Source organism: Cavia porcellus, unplaced genomic scaffold (genome assembly GCF_034190915.1).
Source record: "Cavia porcellus strain 051 isolate PalLab524CR breed Dunkin Hartley unplaced genomic scaffold, mCavPor4.1 scaffold_19, whole genome shotgun sequence".
Taxonomy (NCBI): Eukaryota; Metazoa; Chordata; class Mammalia; order Rodentia; family Caviidae; genus Cavia; species Cavia porcellus.
This window is the reverse complement of record NW_026947502.1, coordinates 65,568,521-65,588,466: the sequence shown is the minus strand read 5'-3', so window position 1 is coordinate 65,588,466 and position 19,946 is coordinate 65,568,521. Positions and strand designations below refer to the sequence as shown.

The 19,946-nt window shown below is 44.5% G+C and overlaps 1 protein-coding gene and 1 long non-coding RNA gene across 3 annotated transcripts; one reads left to right on the top strand and one right to left on the bottom strand.

Annotated features, from left to right (window-relative positions):
* Positions 1-917: 917 nt before the first annotated feature.
* Positions 918-3,047, bottom strand: CUNH8orf33 (chromosome unknown C8orf33 homolog). Of its 2 annotated transcripts, XM_005000925.4 has the most exons (5): positions 2,964-3,047; positions 2,574-2,879; positions 2,338-2,422; positions 2,038-2,184; positions 918-1,516 (listed from the first exon to the last, which is right to left on the bottom strand). In XM_005000925.4, exons 1-5 carry the CDS (start codon positions 2,967-2,969, stop codon positions 1,377-1,379), a joined length of 684 nt encoding a protein of 227 aa, XP_005000982.1. In that variant the 5' UTR covers positions 2,970-3,047; the 3' UTR covers positions 918-1,376. The 2 variants fall into 2 exon arrangements, with proteins under 2 accessions (XP_005000982.1, XP_003463796.1); XM_003463748.5 differs by having other exon boundaries at positions 2,574-2,996.
* A 65-nt stretch (positions 3,048-3,112) lies between these two features.
* On the top strand, positions 3,113-18,464 carry LOC134471685 (uncharacterized). Its single transcript, XR_010041275.1, has 2 exons — positions 3,113-16,171; positions 17,416-18,464. It is a non-coding gene; the product is annotated as an uncharacterized LOC134471685 (long non-coding RNA).
* Positions 18,465-19,946: the final 1,482 nt, after the last annotated feature.

Genomic DNA, 19,946 nt, shown 5'->3' with positions numbered 1-19,946 from the left:
AAGGCTGGAACACAGGGATACACTACAGGCCTTATGTAGGGCCTTATAACATTGGCCTTCATATTGTACTACAGGTACACTGAAGTCAGTGACCTAAAGAAACATCTGAAATACATTAAGGATCACTCTGGCTGCAATGAAGAGAGGAGGTGAGTCAAGAGTAAGAAAGATTCAACATCAGCTCCACACAATAGTAAAAATAGGTCAAAACTTTTAAAGAAAATACAGATCAGAAAAGGCAGAGCTGACCTACCAGTTGAAATACTGAACACATGGTGTCAAGAATGACAGGTCTGGGGCTGGGGATTTAGCTCAGCGGCATAAGCGCCTGCCTTGCTAGCAGGCAGTCGTGAGTTCGATCCCTGGTACCAATAAAAACCAAACACACACACACACACACACACACACACACACACACACACACAAAGAATGACAGGTCTGTGGCTTAATCAGCTAAATGAGGCAGCAGTGTCAGTGTATAAAAAGCAGGGGACAGAAGACCGGAGCCTAGTTAGGGGTTCTGCACATGTAGTTTGGTTTGCCCATGAAACATCCATCAGAGATATCAAGTAGACAGATGGGCTCCAGGTCCCATCTAGTTGGAATACAAGCTTGGCAAACACCAGCAAAGATCATGCTGCTCAGGAGGTCTCCCCAGGTCTCCTAGATCACATGGAAATCAAAACTAATTGAAACAGAGGGTCTGGGACTGACACCTAAAGCAGCCAACATTTAGATGGTAGTCCACCAAGGCTTAATCCAGGTCTCTGGCTAGAATTAAAAAGGATCCCTGGCTCCTAAGAACTGAGCTTGACCTGGTGGAGGACAAGCTGGTACCCTGAAGATGACACCTGCTCAGAAAAAAAGGTAATATGGACAAAGGACCAAGGATTGGGGTGAGAACCCAGACCCAGCAGTGCCCGACTCCTATTTGTATTTATTATTAAATAGACAGCACATTCTTTCATGCATTATTCATTTTTATAACAATAATACATTAAAATGCATAAAACACTGGACAAGCATCCTTTCAAACGTGAGTCCAGTGTACAATTACTTAGCTTTCCCACAAGTCTCATCACCAACAGCTATTTAAATCCAGGTATATGAGTACTATATTCTTCATACAACACACATCAGCTTATTGTAGATTTTTATAAATGTACCTCTGCCTCTTCTGGCAGATGGGAGATTTTATTACAAAACCTACAAATGGGGTCTTGTGCTCATCAGACAGTCTCAGATCTGCCCAACTGCCACAGATCACAGAACCACAGACAGTGCAATCCCACGTACATTGACAGGGAATTGCTGGAAAGGTCCTGACCTTAAAATAAACCCTGTTCAAAATAAACTGTTTCAAGATGGGAAAGAGGCTAAAAGAAATTGAACCTAAACTCTTCATCAGGAGTACCAAGGTTGGCCTTGGCTCGCCCTCCTGGACGCGGCCTGCAGACCCTTCGGCTCTTCTTCCTGGCAGATTCACCTACAGGCTGCATCCGGGCTGAATGAGCAGCTGTCAGGGGAAGAGGAAGAAGAATCAGAACTGAAAAATAACAGCTAACATTACCCATGCAGTTAAGATGGTCCACAGAGCTCTAATCCCTTTGAACAATTCAGAATCAACTACTCAGAAGTATTAGGTACTACATCACAACTACCCCTCATTTAGGATCAGTGAGGTCAAATAAACTTGCCAAAACCATTAAGCTCTAAGCAGTAGATGCTGGACTTGAACCCATGTTGTTTGGCTTTAGGAGTTACACTCAAACTGTTATAGCATCTGGCCTCCTGGATAGCACAGCTTTCCCCATCCCACAAACAGAATCAGAAGACCAGGCTCCTTCTACCCCTGCTCTCACCCCAGGACCTTTCCCCCTGAGAAATACTGTACAGACTTTTTGCTGTTAAACCTTCTCTGAGCACCATCTCCAGGCCATGCTGCCCTGGGCCTTTTCCTTCCACTTCCTAAGCACTTTCTACTTACTCCCTTAAATCAAGGAGACTGAACCAACCACTTCCCAAATATCTACTCACCTGCCCGGAGAGTTCGAAGTGCCTCTTGCCACTCAGCTTCCATCTGAGCCCTGTAGTTCCCAAACAAGGAGTACATTAGCTGCCTCTTCCGGGGCAGGGGGGTTCTTTGACTGCGCAAGGTTCGGATCGCTCCAACAGCCTGCTCTTCTGCAGATAAAAATAAAAGCTAGTGAACTCAGGTTACACTGACCCATCATCCTACTGCAAAAGCAATAATCCTATCCCTTGGCAGCACTAGGCCACAGCTCTACCACCTTTCACATTACCCCCGGCCCCACAACTACATAAAGGGCCTCTCACTCTGTTTGGGAGTGGGTCTCTGCATCTTGAGGCCAAGCTCCAACTGCTCCACGCACCACTCCAATTCCCGGGCCAGCTGCTCTGCCTGTGATGTACCAGAGGAAGTTGCTATGAGCTCAGGGCACTGAGACCCAACAGTTCCCACCTCATACCCCTTACCGCCTTAACTCTGGAGACCCTGGACCACACCCATAGGAGGACTCGACCCAGCAGCCACCCGGAGATCCCAGCCTTGCCTGGGCCTCGGCGCTCAATGGGGCTTCCTCGGGGGCTGGCCTCTCCGGAGCCTTCTCGCCTCTATTTGACACCGAGGCCCTGTTCTGGGCTTTCTTCCTCTGTTTTCTCGAAACTGCGTCGCTTTCACTGCCTACGGGGTGCGCTCTGGAGGCGACGTCAGTGCACTCGAGTTGCTCTGAGCACAGAGAGAGAGAGGAAGGGTTCGGGGCTCCGGGGACCCGGCCGGGACGCCGGGATCTGCGGCGTGCGCGGGCACTAACCGGGAGTGGGGCTGCCGGCGCCTCCGGAAGAGGACGTTCCAGAGCCTGCGGAAATGAAAACAGCATGAAGGTCACCAGAGACCGCCGGAGGCCTCAGGCCCGCAACCAGCGGCTCGCCGCGCAGCTCACCGCCATGCGTCTGAGCGGCTGCCGGAAGTTACGTAAGCCGCGAATTCCTCCCCCCCCTGCCGTATCTTCTGCTACGCACGTTACCGTAGGCTCACGGTGGGCGGGGCGGGGCGGGGCGTAAGGGAGGGGGCGGGGCCTGAGTGGCTCCAGAAAGGAGTTTGCAAGATGGCGGCCGGAGGCTGCCCCCAGCCCGCACTGTTTTTGGAGGCAGGACAGAGGTCTCAACGCAAGTTGCCTCGTAAAGTTCACTTGCTAGTGGGGAGAGAATAGCAGGTAAACATAAAAAGCTGTCGCCTGGAGTGCCGCGGGGGCAGCTTCGGGAGGGTGGTCAGCATAGACCCCACCGAGGAGAGGTTAGGCGGAGACGCGGGCCTGACGGAGCGTGGGCGTGACCGGGCCACGGGTGAGAAAGGGAAGGCGAGGGTCTTCCAGAACCCTGGAGAGCAACCCATAGTTATTTCGGTTTACTCGCCTTGAGAAGTCACTATAAATCGCAAGTGTTAATGACCCTACTCTGCCATGTTTAAACATCGTTCTGCTATTCTGTATGAATGGTGCAGGTGCGGCAGAGAAACATGCAGAAGTTTCATCGATGTGGCCATGAGGGAAACTGGGGAGTGGGAGCAGGAGGAAGCCCTAACCCACAGTCTGAGAACCCTGATGCCTTCTCCTTGGGGTGGGAGTGGGGCTTTACAACAGAGAAAAAATAAGTAAGGACTGAGGGGGGACAGAGGCTTCAAGAGGATCAGGGGTAAGGCCAATCTGGTGAAAGGTGTGAGGCATCACTTGAGACAGATGTCTGAGGTTTCTGATGACTCCTGCCAAGGAAAAGGAGTAGGAAGTATTGTTTCCTGAGACAATAAAATGGGAGTGTTTCCCCCCTCCCCTTGAGGTCTCAGGACAGAAGTCTGGTCATCAAAAAAAGCTGATGTATTAGTTAGTTATTGTAGTTTCTGAGGGTCCAGAATCTAGCAACAACATAGCTGGTGGTTCTAGCTCAGTGTCTCTCATGAAGGTGCTTCAGCTTTTAAGGAAGGAATGTCAAAAATTGTAGACATTCTAAAACCTAGTTGTGTATTCTAGTCCTGGGAGATTGGAGGTTTGGGAATGAGTGGAGTCCATATATCCAAAGGGTTTTTTTCCTGCCTTTTTTGACGGAATCACTCTATGACTTGGTCCAGAAACACCTTCCAGAAATTTTCCTAAACAGAGTCCTTCCTCTTCTCCAGCCCCTATCAGCCCACCAGATATTTCCATTTAGCTCCTAAATAATTTTCACTATCTCTGGCCTGAAGAGCTGCAAATGATTCTTCCTTGTCTGTGCATCCAGTTTCATTCTCTACTCTTTTCTGAACTACCCTAATTCTAGAATGATTTAAATAAAAACTAACCATAACCCTTGCTGCCTAAAAATCGCCCATTTCTTCCAGAATAAGTCCAGGGTCCTCACCGTCCAGCTAACAAATGCCTTACTAATTTTGCATAGGCAACTATTCGCAGACCTTGCTTTGTTCTGCCTACATTAGTCATACAGCCCTGTAGTCTCAACTCACCTCTTCCTGTACTGTTCTCTACATTCCCCAAATCATGCCAGTAACCAGTCTTTCTGATGGTCTCTTGTCACCATGGTTACTTCCCAGCCCTTGATACACATTAGTCTCCACTAAAACAGTCTTTCCTGGGCTCCCTTCCTTGATCTATTCAGGAAATATTTTGAAGTTTTCATACATACAAATATACATAGTTGATTTTTTTTCATTAGAAAAGATCGAATCCAGAGCCTCGCACATACTAGGCCAGTGTTCTACAAATGAGCTATATCTGCAGCCCTTTTTATTTTGAGACAGGACCTAAATTGCCTAGGCTGGCCTTGAATTTGCAAACTTCCTACTTAAGCTAAATAATGCAGCATAAGGGCTGGGGATTTAGCTCAGTGGCACAAGCGCCTGCCTGGCAAGTGTGAGGTTGTGAGTTTGATCCCTGGTACCACAAAAAAAAAAAAAAAAAAAAAATGCTCCATAAACGTAACTCACAGTTGATTCTTGACTTTTTAGCAGTCATTGAAAACACTGAATTAATGAATAATAAACTTTTTAAAATCTATTTTATTTCAAAAAAATAATAAAATTTCAAAACAACAATCAGGGGACAACAATGGTACATACATTGTGCATTGCCATCCCCAAATCAGTCACCTGAGGGGTAGGGGATAGAGCTCAGCGACATAGCACCTGCTCGGCAAGTGCGAGGTCCTGAGTTTAATTCCTGGTACAAAAAAAAAAAAAAAGGTCACCTAGAGTGTGAAAGGGTTTTGGCCCAGACAGGACACTAGCCAGGAAAGCCTCAACGGGAAGCAGGAAGCCCCTATCTCCCCCGCCCCTAGGAAGTTACCTGTGACGCCATCTTCCCGCCCCTGGAAATTTACATATGGCGCCAAACCTAGGACCAATGGGCTACCTGTACATACCTAATGCCCGCCTTAGGTTCCACCCCAACTGAGGCTATTTACATGCGCCCCCCCCCCACAGGAGAGATCTCCGGCTGCCAGCGGTGGGGGTGCCGGTCATCTCTCTCCGTGTTCTCAGAATAAAGGCCGCTTTTTATTTTATACTTCTCATCTTTTGGAAATACTTTTCATCTTTTGGAAATAATCCTAGCAGAGTGTAAGACATCTGCACTCAGTTTTCTGAACAATAAACAGATTTCGGCACAAATCTTTCTCTTTAATGAACTCAGAAAAATCAGTAGTATAACTGTCAACTCTATATACATATATTGTATGAATAATAAACTATTAATACTTGGGGAAATACAGTTAAGTTCCTGGGAACTTCTGGTCATAATTTTGTGTATGTTTCTATTAAAGGACATCTTATTTTATACATACTGACTCATTAGCATTGAACTCATGGCCATTAGTACTATAATTCCTATCTGTATGAAGCTGATGTCACACAGTTTCTCTATAAGGTAGGGCACTCTGTAGCTTCAAGATGAGGGCTGGTCAACAGAGAGATCAAGCCTAAATTGGAATAAGGAACATCACAGTCTTCTTGCACTTAGCAAAATTAAGTAGTGCCTACACTTGAGGTTTAATAGAATTGCCAAGTAAAACTAGAGAAATGCAAACTGTCACTAACTATAATATGAAAAGGTCCTTGTTTACACTGTGGGAGTAGAAAACTTGTTCAAACTGACAATATTCAAATCAGAAAGGGCTGGGGGTTTAGCTCAGCAGTATAAGTGCCTGCTTGGCAAACACAAGGTCGTGAGTTCAATCCTCGGTACAAAAAAAAAAAACCCAGACAGACTTTTCATCTTCTGGGCTGTTCATTAATAACCATGAAAGACATGAACTTTCCTGAATTTTAATATGGCAGTTACAGATGAATCCTACTGAGTAGGCAAATTTGCAAATATAAAATTCACAAATATGTAAGATGTATTTTGAATTTATTCTAATATTTTCCATTACTAATGTACTAGTCATGTCCCCTTTATTTAAGACAAGAATTTTAAGATTTGTGTTAGAGTTTCATTAATTCAGGGCTGGGGATATACCTCAGCAGCACAAGTGCCTGCCTGGCAAGAGCAAGGGTGTGAGTTCAATCTCCAGTAACAAACAAACAAAAAGAATTGCACTAGACCAGGGGTTTAGCTCAGCAGCATAAGTGCCTGCCTAGCAATGCAACGTTCTGAGTTCAATCCCCAGTATAAAAATAAATTACATTAACTCTACAGAGTATCTGTGAAAGAATTAGATGTTCTTCTCTGCAAAGGTGTTTCACACATTTTCACTAATGATTCTGGAGTTTATTTTTAATTGCTACATGGATTCAAATTGGGACACAAATATCTATATAAGTATGATTTAATAAGAAAAACATTTAATCTTTGTCCCTGACCCAGAGCTTAGAAGGTCCTGGGAATTTTCTGATAAGGGTGATAGGAGTAATTTTGTTCTAGAGGTGATTCTGGGCAGGGCACTCTATCACTTCAAGATGGAGGATGGTCAAGCCTAACTTGGAAGCATAGAGCTTTCAAACTCATCGAGAAGCTCAGGAGAGGGGAGAAGGGCTAGAGATTGCTAATCACTAGTAGTCACAATTAGGCCTACATAATGAAACTTCCACAAAAAGACCCTAAACAATTTCTTTTGGGGAGCTCCTGAGCTAGCAAACACATGCATGAGTGGATCCAGTTCCATGGGAACAAAGGGATCTGTTCCTGGTAACTTTTTGGCTCTTACACTATGTACCTCTTCATCTAGATGTTCTTTTGTATTCATTGTAGTAAACTGCACCAGTAAGTATATGTTATCTTGAGCTCTGTGAATCATTTTAGCAATTTTGGAACCTAGAATGAAGTGAGTTATGAGAATTCTGGACTTTTAACCAAGTCAGAAGTGTGGGCAATCTGGGTACCCAACACTTGGGTAAATTATTTTTTAAAAGGGATTTATTTTGGCTCATGGTTTTGGTCCAAGGTCAAAGGCCTCATTCTAGTGGTAACCTTGCTGTAGATTCTTGTAGCAGATTCCAAGGCAGCACATGATGAGACTCTTCTTGTCTTATTTTCCCTCTTATGAAACCTCAGGAGTCAATAATGGGATCCCATTCTGACCCCTACCAAAGACCTCCACCTCTAAACGATGATAAGTGAATTTAGTTTCCACACTGTTAATAAAGGCTTAGACTCAAACATGAGTTTTAGAGGATCAAGCCATATTCAAACCATAGCACCCCAATAGATACTTTTTTCTTTTCCCCCACCTCCTCAAGTGGTAGGGATTGAACCTAGGGCCTTCAAACTGAGCTACAGCCCTCGCCCATTTGTTTTGCTTTGTTTTTGTTGTTTTGCTTTTTTTTAAAATATATACCAGGAATCAAGCTCACCACTTCATGCCTGTCAGGCAGGTACTTATGCTGCTGAGCCAAATCTCCAGCCCCTTTGTTTTGTTTTTTGAGACAATCTCAATATGTAGTCCTGGCTGACTCTAAACTCTCTGTGTAGCTCAGGTAGGCTTCAAAGTTTCAGTGATCTTTCTGCTTCAGCCTCCCAAGTGCTGGGATTATAGGCATGCATCCCTATACCCAGCTTTGGGTAATTCTTAAATCAGACACTGAGTCAGTCACAAGTCTATACCTAAGGCCTGCAGTAAAACCTATCACAGATGAAGCAAGGAAAAGAAAGTAAGAGGGAAGCTGAGTCTCTTCTCATAGCATATTCTGCCACGGTCTCAGCTCTACAACACATTGCCTCCCATCAAATCCTACAGTCTGTCTCTCCAGTTACAGCAATAACCTCTAGGGCCGGGGATTTAGCTCAGTGGCGTAAGCATCTGTCTGGCAAGCGCTAGGTCATGAATTTGATCCTCGGTACCAAAAAAACCAAAAAACAAAAAAAAACAAACAAAAAAAAAAACACCACAATAATTTCTGGACTTGTCTGGTTTTATTGTTTTGTTTTATTTTTATCATCTGGCCTCTTAATCCTATGTTTTATCCTCCAGTTGGATGAGTGAAACTTCTGACAAAAATGTAATCATGCTGATCTACAGTTGATAGTCCTTCAGTAGACTTCTACTACCTATAGAAAACAAAAAAGAAATCTAACTTCTTAAAATAATTCACAAAATTCCTCCCTGAAGAATACCTCTCTGCTCCTCAAACTCATATATCTTTTAGCTAGCTGTGCTCAGAAATCTCTGTGGTCTCAGCAACTCTCTCAGTGGTATGTCAATCTCAGACTGCTAGGGCTCAGTTCCCAGCTCCAGTTCTGACTGGTTTGTTGCCTCTGGGAAAGTGATGTAGCCTCTTGTGCCTAAAACATTAAAATGGGAATAGTAATAGTACCTATCATAAAGGCTTCTTGTTAAGACTGAATCATAGCATTCAGAAAGAGATTAGCAGGGGTAGCTATTATTATCACCATCTTCAGTAGTAAAACATTATGGCTTGTGAACCTCTATTAACTACCTTACCCATGAAGATGTACTTCCTACTCTATCCCCGGCAGTTCCCTCTTACCTGCCTGCACAACTTTATTTCATATTTGTTTCAAACATGTTTCCTTTTGTCTACTAGACAGAAGGTCCTACTTATTTTTGTTTTTCCACTGCACAGTAAAGTATCTATCACATAGCAGATACTCAAAAAAGTTTGTTGCCAGGCATGGTGGCACACATGCTTGTAATCCCAGCACTTGGGAGACTGAGGCAGGAGGACTGTTGTGAGTTCAAGCCAGCCTGGTCTACAAAGTGAGCTCAAGGCCAGTCTGAACTGCATAGTGAGACCAAAAAAAAAAAAAGTTTGTTGAATGAGTATATGAATGACTAACATTAAATAATGAAAAATAAGAAAGCTTTGTCAGAGGGAGGCCAATTTGGAGGCCCCTGAAATTAGGATGTAGGGGCTGGGGATTTAGCTCAGCGGCATAAGCTCCTGCCTTGCAAGCAGGCAGTTGTGAGTTCGATCCCTGGTACCGATAAAAAACGAAAAAGACAAAAAAAAAAAAAAAAAAAAGAAAGAAAGAAAGAAAGAAATTAGGATGTAGCTAAGGTGGTACTGTAGCAAAATGGATTTATTCAGTTAGAAATTTTAGTAAGTACACAAATATAACTAAGAGACAATTTCTGCCATAATAATAATGCTAACAGTGATAACAAATATATTCATTCAGTTCACATTAGAGCCAGAAACTTAACAGGAGCTGTACACACAGCAACTCACTTATGCTTCAGAGTTTCCCAGGATGCTGACAGTTTACTGTCATGGAGTTCAGAGCATCCGTGAATACTAACAGCTTACTATCAAGGACACCCGATAGGATTTGAAGTGCAGCTGTCGGAGGTGAAATATAAACATTTCAGGGACTGTTCTAGAATAGTCTAGTCTGGGGCTTTTAATGAAGGCTAAGTTAAATATAAAATAAAACATTAAGAGTGGGAATTGATCCGGTAAAAGGATCTGTGATAACAGGCTGAAGCTGAGAGATCTGCACTGGAGATAGGAAGTGAGCCTTAGCAACAGGAAGGACTTGAGCTCCTCCAATGATGAGAACAGCTGAGTTCATGTAAGGAAAACCAGCACGACAAGCTTCTCCAGGAGAATCAACAGCATACTATCTTCCCCTCTAGTTCTCCTTTTTATGCTATTCGACAACAATCCTCAAGTGGACCTTTCACACCCAGAACTGTGCTAATTCAGTTCAGCTGGATGTTACAAATTGACCACTAATTAATCCACCACACCAGCTCCACAGCGTTTCTAGTGAAGGACAGCATTTCTAGTGAAGGACAGAAATGGGGACAAATGTGGAGGAGGTAAGAAAGCAGAGATTGCAGTTGTTTAAAACTCAGTAAGCTTAAAAGGTTGGCAGCCTAGGTGGGGACAGGAGGTGGGGACAGGTGAGGTCCCCAGGTTAGAGAACACACATGTGCAGGACATCAGCCAACAACAGCAGGCAGCATGAAGCAGAGCAGAGCATAACAGTGCAAGAAGTACCTGCATAAGTATTGTACAATTCTTAAATAGGTTGTTATCTCCTATGTACAGTCTTACATAGTGCTGTAACCAGTGCATATGTGTGTATCTGTGCTGTCATGGTTATATACCTGTATCCCACTGTATGCCTGTGCTAGACAAGTCAGTCAGGTCACATCCTCAGGTGTCCTTCGAAGCCTCTGAGCTGTGAAGTAGTTTGAGTGATTCCACACAAAGGTAGTGGAATAGTTAGGAACATAAAGAGCTTTATTCAGATGTAAGTGCCTCACAGATATCTCTAGATGTGAGGAAAATGCTAGAGATTGTAAAAGTAAGAGCAGGTAAAGAGGTAAAACTATGACTGGGAGGGTGCAGAGGAGCTTCCAGAAAAAGGAAGCATTCTTCATCTTTCTGTGTTTCACCTTCCTTGCATATGACAGAAACAAGGACAAGAGGTTACATCATTCCTGGTTGAAAAACAGACATTCAGCAGAGAACAAAAGAGTTATTGAAGGCCAGAAAGAGGGATTCTGAAGGGCAGGGGCTCCTGTCTGGGAGCAATTTTTTTTTTCTGCTTTATGATGACAGTACCTGACCATATGGTTAAGATGGCTTTTGAATTGGTTTGAGGAAAGTGTTCAGAAAGATTTGGAGATGCAGTCTGGAAAACCCCTAGATAGTTTTACATAGATGTTGATGGACAATTCTGTGGGAGCTCCAAAGATTAGAATGCAGATAGGAAAGTCAAAGCTTAATGAGGTTTCAAATGAGAAACAAGACTCTACTGGAACTGGACTAGGTGCCTTTCATGTTACATTCTGGCAAAGAGCTTATCTACATTTTGCCCAAGATCTGATATTTCAAGGAAGGCTGAATTTAAAGGAGGAAAATAATTTATTTGGTATAGGAAATTTCAAGGCTTCTCAAAATTCAGCTGTGGGATGAGTACAACTGACTCCTTTTATCCAGAATCAGAAGCAAAAAAAGTAGAACCAATAGATGAGAAAAAAGTTGCAATTTCAGCAGAAAGAAATGTTTGTAAACCTGGGGCCATAGACAACATTGGCACCATTAAAAAGAAGCTCAGTACTTCGTACTGGAACAACAGGAAAGATGCTGTAGGGCATCTCAAGAAGTGACCAGACACCACCCATTGTAAGTCCAAGGATGTAAAGCAATAACAAACTAATTTGAAAGATTATGTTTTGAGAAGAGAGCACAACCTAGGAAGCCATGCTTACTTAGAGATACCTAAACAAGGGTATCACCAAGTTCACCCATCCAGGCATTGAGAGACTAGTTTTGTTGGTTACTTTTCTCTCATTGCTGAGAAAAAATACCTGATGCCCAAAATTAAGGAAGGAAAAGTTTAGCTCACAGTTTATGGAGCTTCCAGTCCATAATCTTCTTTGTCCAAGGCAGGGTGGCACATGGCAGCAAACAACAGTTTTTGGCAGCAGAAAACAGCAACAGCAACAAGAACAAAAAAGGAGGAGCATGAGAGAAGACACTTTCTGTTTCTTATATTGAATGGAGGCTACCCACCTAAGGTTGGTCCAGTCCTCACACCCACAATCTCAGCATTGGACCATGAATCAATCACAGATTCTAGAAGCCTGTTCCCATGACTGCGTAAGGCTTTGGGAGGACATCTAGACACTAACCATAACACTACTGAAGCCATGATCCAAGTAGACACAGATAGTGACTGCTCAAATTGGCAACAGACATTTAGATCTTTCATGTAGTACATGTTTAGCAGCCATACAGTATGCAAGAATTGCAGAGTAATGGAGGCTTTCACCCTTACTTCAAAGAAAGGCCCCGGAGGCCAGGTTTTGTGTCGCTGAGAAGATGATGCATGAAGCTGTGAGAATAAAGCTGAAAGTACAGTGGAGGCCCCAGGAAGTTGGAGATGCCAAGAACATGGAATGAAGAAAGCCAGAGACTTTTGGTGCTGGGAATTGAGCCCAGGACTTTACACATGTACCATATCACTGAATTGACACCCCAGCCTCCCAAGCTGGTCCCCAGATCATGCTCTGGACTTCATGGCCACTTTCATGTGCTGAATTTCAGTTTTTAGCTATCTGTCACAGTCTGCTTGTGTTGAATTTATCATATTTATAACCCTATTTCAGCTCACTTTGATGTTAACCTTTTTCCCTCACCCCCAAAACAAAGTGATACACAGTGGAAATTGGGAATCTTACAAGTGAATTGCAAGATTCACAAGAAGACAAAGGGTAGTGGCTCTGGTGACTATATCTGAGAAAACTGCTTCCACAACACTTGTCATCGTCCCAGGCATGTAGTACAAGGACCAAAGGACAGTCCAAGATGCCAGCACATCTGATTAAATATTTAAATTGCACTTTGAAGAATCCGAGCAAATGGCCATGCTCTGAAACTGATGAAGAAAATACTACGTTGGAATCTTTGCCACAGAATTTGGTATCCCACCTTTAGTTAAGGAAGAATTAAGTCATTTAAGAGGGTAATCTCTGGAGTGATTTTTCTCACTGGCACAACTCTCATAACATCAATCAGGAAAGAACTTATAGACGAGAATAATCCCATGAGGTGAAATATCACATGCTGAATGGAGGATAACTGCACTGGAGGCCTCCCCATACCTGCTTCATCTGGGAGCTTATTCCCTAATGTGAGCTTTATGGACTTTCACTTACCTAATATGAGTTTTACTCTCTGATGAGTTACTCGATGATTTATTACAAGTATAAGATCATTCTCCAGTGTGAATTCTCTGGTGTCAAATGAAGTGAGGAAGAATTTTACACATCCAGTTTAGAGTCTCTTGGGTTGGATAAGGGATAATAGTGCAGTGAAAGATTTCTTACATTCATTGCGTAAGGTTTCTCTCCATTGTGAATCTTCTGATGTCGAATGAACTGTGAGTACTGACTAAAGGCTTTGCCACACTCAACACATCCCTAAGGCTTCCCACCAGTAAGAATATCACATGCTGAATGAGAGAGGAACAAACACTAAAAGCCTTATCAATCACAGCACTCATAAAGACTCTCTCCAGTGTGAATTCTCTTGTGGCAGGTAAGATGTACACTGTGGGAGAAGGCCTTCCCCCAGGCACCACACTCATAAGGCTTCTTGTATACACACTCAAGCATATTCTCTCATGCTTAATTAAGGTGGACATCTGTCCAAAGGTTTTCTTTTTAACCTCATTGCACTCATAAGGCTTCTCTACAGTGTGATCATTCTGGTGCTGAATGAGGTGTGAGCCATGGCTAAAACCTTTCCCACTTTTGAGGCATTCATAGAGCTTCTCTCCTTTATGAACTCTTTCATGTTGAACAAGGGAAAAAAGCAGTGTAAAGCTTTATCACATGTATTACACTCACAGAGTTCCTCTCTAGTGAGAATTCACTGATGTTGAATAAAATGGCCCTTTTGACTGAAGGTTTTCCCACACTCACTGTACCCATGAGGCTTCTCTCCACTGTGAAATCTCTGACGGGACAGTGAAGTTTTGGGTCCAGCTAAAGGATTTTCCACATTCATTATGCTCATAGGGTTTTTCTCCTGTATAAATCCTCTGATGCTGAATCAGAGATAAATGGGCACTGAAGGCTTTTCTATACTCACTGCAATCATAAGGCTTCTCTCTACAGTGAATCATATGATGCTGAATAGGGTAGAACTCTCTGCTGAAGCTTTTCCCACATCCCTTACAAGGGTAAGATTTCTCTCCAATGTGAATTCTCTGATAATCATATTAGAGCTATGACTCTAGGCTTTCCCACGGTGGTTATATTTGTGAGGTTTCTCTCCACTGTGAATTTTTAAATGTTGAGTGTAAGATGAATACATGTACTAAATGCGTTCCCACATTCATTACACTCATAGGATTTCCCCCAGTATGAATCTTACAATACCGAATAAAGCATGAATGAGCACTCATTGCATGTGTGGAGTTTCTCATCCTCTGATATTGAGGACAGAGCACCACCAAATGTTTTCCCACATTTACTGCATGCATGGAGCTTCTTTCCAGTATGGACCTCTTATACTGAGTAAGAGGTCTGTTCTGCCTGAAAGTTTTCCCATACATAGTATACACAAGGAGTTTCTCTGGGCTCTTAACCCTCTGATTCTCAGTAACAGCTGAGCTCTCTGTAGGCACTTGCATGGAGACATCCAAATGACACATACAGGGTCTTGGAAGTTGATGAAGGTTTTACATTGTTAAAGAGTTCTCACCCCATGACACTCTGCTGGAGACGAAGGTCTCTATAGATACCCTTCAATGTGCAACAGAGTTTGAGTCTAAAAGGTCCCTTTCCCCAGAGGTACTGAGTGGGTAGCCACTTTTTCTTTTGAGGACTTCCACACAGGCTACAGAAACTGTTCAAAAATCATTTTTTTGACAGAAGGATTTCCTAAGTCCATCCATGGTAGATTTCCTCCAGCAAGTATTTAACTTTCCCTTGGTTTCACTCGTCTCTTCAGTTCCTTGAGAACTATTCGTTACATGATCTTTACCTTTTGCACCGAGATTTCATTTCTTCAGAAATTTCCTGCTTTGGAACCATTTTCCTTTTTAAAATCCTAGCATCATAAACTAAAAGACTGGAGAAAAATTAGATACCCATGTTTTCTTATGAGAAAGAATCAGGACACAGGTGGGAAGATTTACATGAAACAAAGTTGTCTTTAGGAGGATACTGGGTACTCAGAATGCAAAGAAATAGAAACATAAGAGGAAAAGTATGCTGCAAAAGCAACAAAAATCAGTGGGGAAGGAGGAAAGAAAAAGGAAAGAAGCCCAAAAGTCAAAGCTTACACCTACTAAGCGGTCAACCAAGAGCAGATACAGCAGAACAGCAAGCTAAGGCCTGAGAGCAAAGTACTTTTAGTTTCTGCCATTGGTTGCATAGCCAACCAGCTGTTAAGAAAATATTTCCTATGGCTTATGCACAATCCAAACATTCACTGAAAAATAAATGAGTAAGTGACTCAATGATTGAGTCACATAACAGGGAATAGAGGATAGGGAAAAGTATTTTATCTGGACAACTTAGTTTTACAGAAACAAATTTGAAAAAAAGAAGAACAGAAAAAGAAGCAACTTATTCACACAGCAGGAGAATATAAGGGAAAAACATCACCCTGCAGCATTCCCACATGTTGGGAGCCGCGTCTGTGATAGCTCGCCTTGCGCGGCGGACGTGCGGCCTGTGGTAAAGAGCAAAGCCTGAGGTAGATTACCCCTCCCATCGAATATGTTAGTTTCCTGCTTACCGCGTAAACAACCCGCTCAACAATATAGTCTGCCTGGCAACTGATGATGTTAGCCAATCAGCTTGCCTTGCTTACTTTAACATGATTGGACACTGTACCCGTATATATACCGGTGCCACCCCTGGGCGGAAGAAGAAGCCAGGTAGAAGCCCGGAAGTAGAAGCCCAGAAGGAGCCGCGGAGAGCGGACCGGTAGAGGCTTCGGAGCGAAGCCCGGAAGGAGCCGCGGGGAGCGGACCAGAGGAGGCTTCGGCTGGGAGCGATCCCAGGGCAGGCTGTACGGAGAAGGAAAATAAAAAGAAAAGGTTGTCCACTACCAGACTTTGTCGTGTGTCCTTCCTGCCGGCCGGGAGCGGACATCGACATTTGGAGGCCCGCCCGGGGACTGATCACCCCCGAGACGTGGAAGTGGACAACGCTCCAGTACAGAGCTGCGAGACAGGTGAGTTGGGGATAAGCCTGGGCTCTGGGTGGCGCGCACCTACAGGGCTTTTAGACTCCCCTCAGGCTCACGCGTAAGTGGCGGATTCCTTGGGCCTCACGCGGTGAGTAACATATTAAAAGATGGGAAACATGTTAGGTAGCAACACTAAGAGCGAGGGTGGTTGTGGAGAAAGCTCTCAAGAGCTTACAAAAGTACGCAGGGTATCTGAGCAGGCCCAGTCAGGGAGCTCCCGAGAGGGGTCCGTCAAGGGGAACAAAGATGCTAAGGAGAAGGACGGGGCTCTAGCCTCGGAGTCGTCTGACTCCGAGGACGAGGGAAAGTTGAATGGCAAGGAGGCCAAAGAGACCAGCTGTCAGGAGCCTAAGTCGCTCAATAAGGAGTCGCAGGGTTCTTTTCCAGCGTTGCCCCGCGAATTGCGCTCTGCTCAACCTGGTCTGCGGAGGAGTAGAGAGCTCCTGAGCGCTCCCCGGCGTAAGAGGGAGGCGATCCCTCGCCACGAGGCGGCCGCCTGGGAGCTCCCTCCCCTTTCGCCAGAACAGGAAGTGATGCACGGGCCCCCATTTTCCGCCCAATCACGGCCGCTGTCTTATGCTCCGCCGCCGGCGGGTCGGTATTTTTACAGGCGGCTTTGGCAGGGGGGACGCTTGTCTCATGAGGTACATCCACCTGGGATAGATAGTGGCCCCTACGGGATATTTCCTGTACAAGTAGCTATGGGCCAGGGACGCAATGTATGGGAGCCTTTTGAGATAAAGCAGATTAGAGAACTTAAAAATGCAGTTACAACCTTTGGGCCGACTGCGCCTTACACCATTGCCATGCTGGAGAATCTGTCTTCTGGGCCCCTCACCCCCGCGGACTGGATTCAGCTGGCAAAGGCGTGTCTGCCCTCGGGCAGTTACCTGGATTGGCGAGCCTGGTACACAGAGTTCTCTGCCGAGCAGGCTGAGAAAAACGCCGGTCGAGGAAATGGGGGCTGGGGATTTAGCTTAGCGGCATAAGCGCCTGCCTTGTAAGCAGGCAATCGCCAGTTTGATCCCTGGTACTGACTAAAAAAAAAAAAAAAAAAAAAAAAAAAAAAAAACCGAAAAAGATAAAAATAAAAAATAAAAAATAAAAAACAAAAAGGGGGAGTAAGCCAAGGCCTGCCTCCAAAGGCGCGGTTATCTATGACAGGACAATGGATGGGCCCGGATCCAGTGGTCAGCTGGAACCGAGGCGCGGTTTGTGTTTTCCCACAGGAACCGGGACGAGAACCACTGTGGGTACCGGAGAGACTGACACGGGCAACAAAGCCCTCGACTGAAGATCAGACCTGCCCTACTGGAGATCCATCACAGACCAACCAATAAGATGAATAGAAATAGCGGTAGCCCGAAATGGACAAGAAGATCCTCAGGCATATGCATGGCTTGCTCAATTGGCCCACGACCGAGTCTAGATATGGCGGGCATCCCTCATTCTCCTCCATAAGGTGACAATACACAGCAGGGTAGGTGAGTCAATGACGGGTAAGAGCGTGCCTCCCCAGCACGACTCGACCTAAGCCAGGCCCTACCCCATCCTGCACGTAAGCCGCTGGACTGTTAGATGCTGCCCAGGTCTAAATTTCTCTCCGAGGGGATTTCTTTACGGAGAGGAAATGAGTGCAAGCTTGTGTGCATCCAGGTTCCGTCCAGTTTGTGCCTGGCCCTAGAAAAAGGACGAGGGCCTCAGGGCCTTGGCAGACCATGGGACGGCCGACCAGGGTCTAAGCCAAGGACCTACGGTGGACCTACACATAGGGCATAAGCCTCTGCACCCAGTCCAGGAAGGGCTACGATGCGCACATTCATAAAAAATAAAATAGGGGGAGATGTTGGGAGCCGCGTCTGTGATAGCTCGCCTTGCGCGGCGGACGTGCGGCCTGTGGTAAAGAGCAAAGCCTGAGGTAGATTACCCCTCCCATCGAATATGTTAGTTTCCTGCTTACCGCGTAAACAACCCGCTCAACAATATAGTCTGCCTGGCAACTGATGATGTTAGCCAATCAGCTTGCCTTGCTTACTTTAACATGATTGGACACTGTACCCGTATATATACCGGTGCCACCCCTGGGCGGAAGAAGAAGCCAGGTAGAAGCCCAGAAGTAGAAGCCCAGAAGGAGCCGCGGAGAGCGGACCGGTAGAGGCTTCGGAGCGAAGCCCGGAAGGAGCCGCGGGGAGCGGACCAGAGGAGGCTTCGGCTGGGAGCGATCCCAGGGCAGGCTGTACGGAGAAGGAAAATAAAAAGAAAAGGTTGTCCACTACCAGACTTTGTCGTGTGTCCTTCCTGCCGGCCGGGAGCGGACATCGACACCCACACAACACATTCCATGTAAGAAAAAGTGCCTAAAATCTAGCAAATACTGTAATACAACTGAAACACAGCCATAAGTTATATGCCATTTTTCACAAACACAACAGTATGATTTGTAATATTCAACAATGGAAAATATCCATTTATAATAGGATGAATAAAGAATATGTGATACACAGCCTCTAAGATACTGCAGGGAAAGCACTATACCCTCTCCCCTACATTGGCTAATAAATAGTGGCCAGCTTTGAGTGTCTTTGTTTCAGCATATTCTGAAGCATTGACTTCCCAACCACCCATCATGCATTTTAAAAAAAGAATATATGATACATTCTCACAATGGGATGTACACAGCAGTGAGCATGAAAGAGCCATCTTTATAATTACCACGAGATCGATAAATCTCACAAACATTGTGCAAAGCAAAGAACTGAGACACAAATGTCAACAGGGTGTGTGGGACTCTGCAGACAATGCTGCTGCTTGTTTCCAGGAGTTCCTGAAACATGGTGAATATTTACCAAGTACAAGACATGAACAAATTAATGTTCATTTAAATACTCAGGTACAGGTTAGAGCTGGTGGTATGGGTCTGGTCTTTAAGAGATCACACTTCAAAGCCACTGGTAGGGACAAACACACAGAGAGGTGCTGAGAGGGAGGAAGGCAAAGTTTCATGAGCATTGCCCCTTTAGGAAGCAAAAAGAGATGAGGCAACAATTGTTTCTGAAGAGGAGCAGAGAGGAAAGAGCCTTCTGAGAGTCTTCTAGGAAGTGGAGGTCGAAGATCAGAGGTTGCCACAGAGGCAAGAAAGAAGGAGTCGGGGCTGGGGATTTAGCTCAGCGGCATAAGCATCTGCCTTGCAAGCAGGTGATCGTGAGTTCGATCCCTGGTACCAATAAAAATGAAAACGATAAAAAAAAAAGAAAGAAGGAGTCATTTGCCTTAGTTTCCTGTTATTCGATCTTCAACAAGACCTCCCAGAAGAGAGGGAATCTAGGAAAGGCAATAGGTGACTAAAAATATACAGCACTGGACAAACATGAACTTTCTGGATCAAGAAGTACGATGATTTCAAACCCATAAAAAATTATATTTAGACACAATCCTATGAAAGCACAGAAAAATGAGTCAAATCATGAACCTTAAAGCAGCCAGAAGTGCCTACAAAACTGGCACTAGCAAAACTGAGGTTGAGAAGATGAAGGAATAGCTTTAAAAGACTCTGGGAAAACTGAGACCCTAAAGTTCTATGCAGGGTACACTGTCATTCAAGAGAGAAACAGATTTTAGACAGGCTGAATGAATTTGTTACTTGTAGATCCTAATAGAATGGACCAGCAAAGAATGTAGTATACTTTGAAAGAACCTCAACTGGAATTATTGTTTGTGAGAAAAGTCATCAGAAGCCAGGCCCATGCCTATTATCCCAGCA

Coding starts and splice junctions, on each gene's coding strand:
- CUNH8orf33 (XM_003463748.5), bottom strand. CDS start 2,900: ATGCTGTTTTCATTTCCGCAGGCTCTGGAACGTCCTCTTCCGGAGGCG. Junction 2,185..2,337: donor GAGACCCACTCCCAAACAGA/GTGAGAGGCCCT, acceptor TTTTATCTGCAG/AAGAGCAGGCTGTTGGAGCG. Junction 1,517..2,037: donor ACTTCGAACTCTCCGGGCAG/GTGAGTAGATAT, acceptor TTCCCCTGACAG/CTGCTCATTCAGCCCGGATG.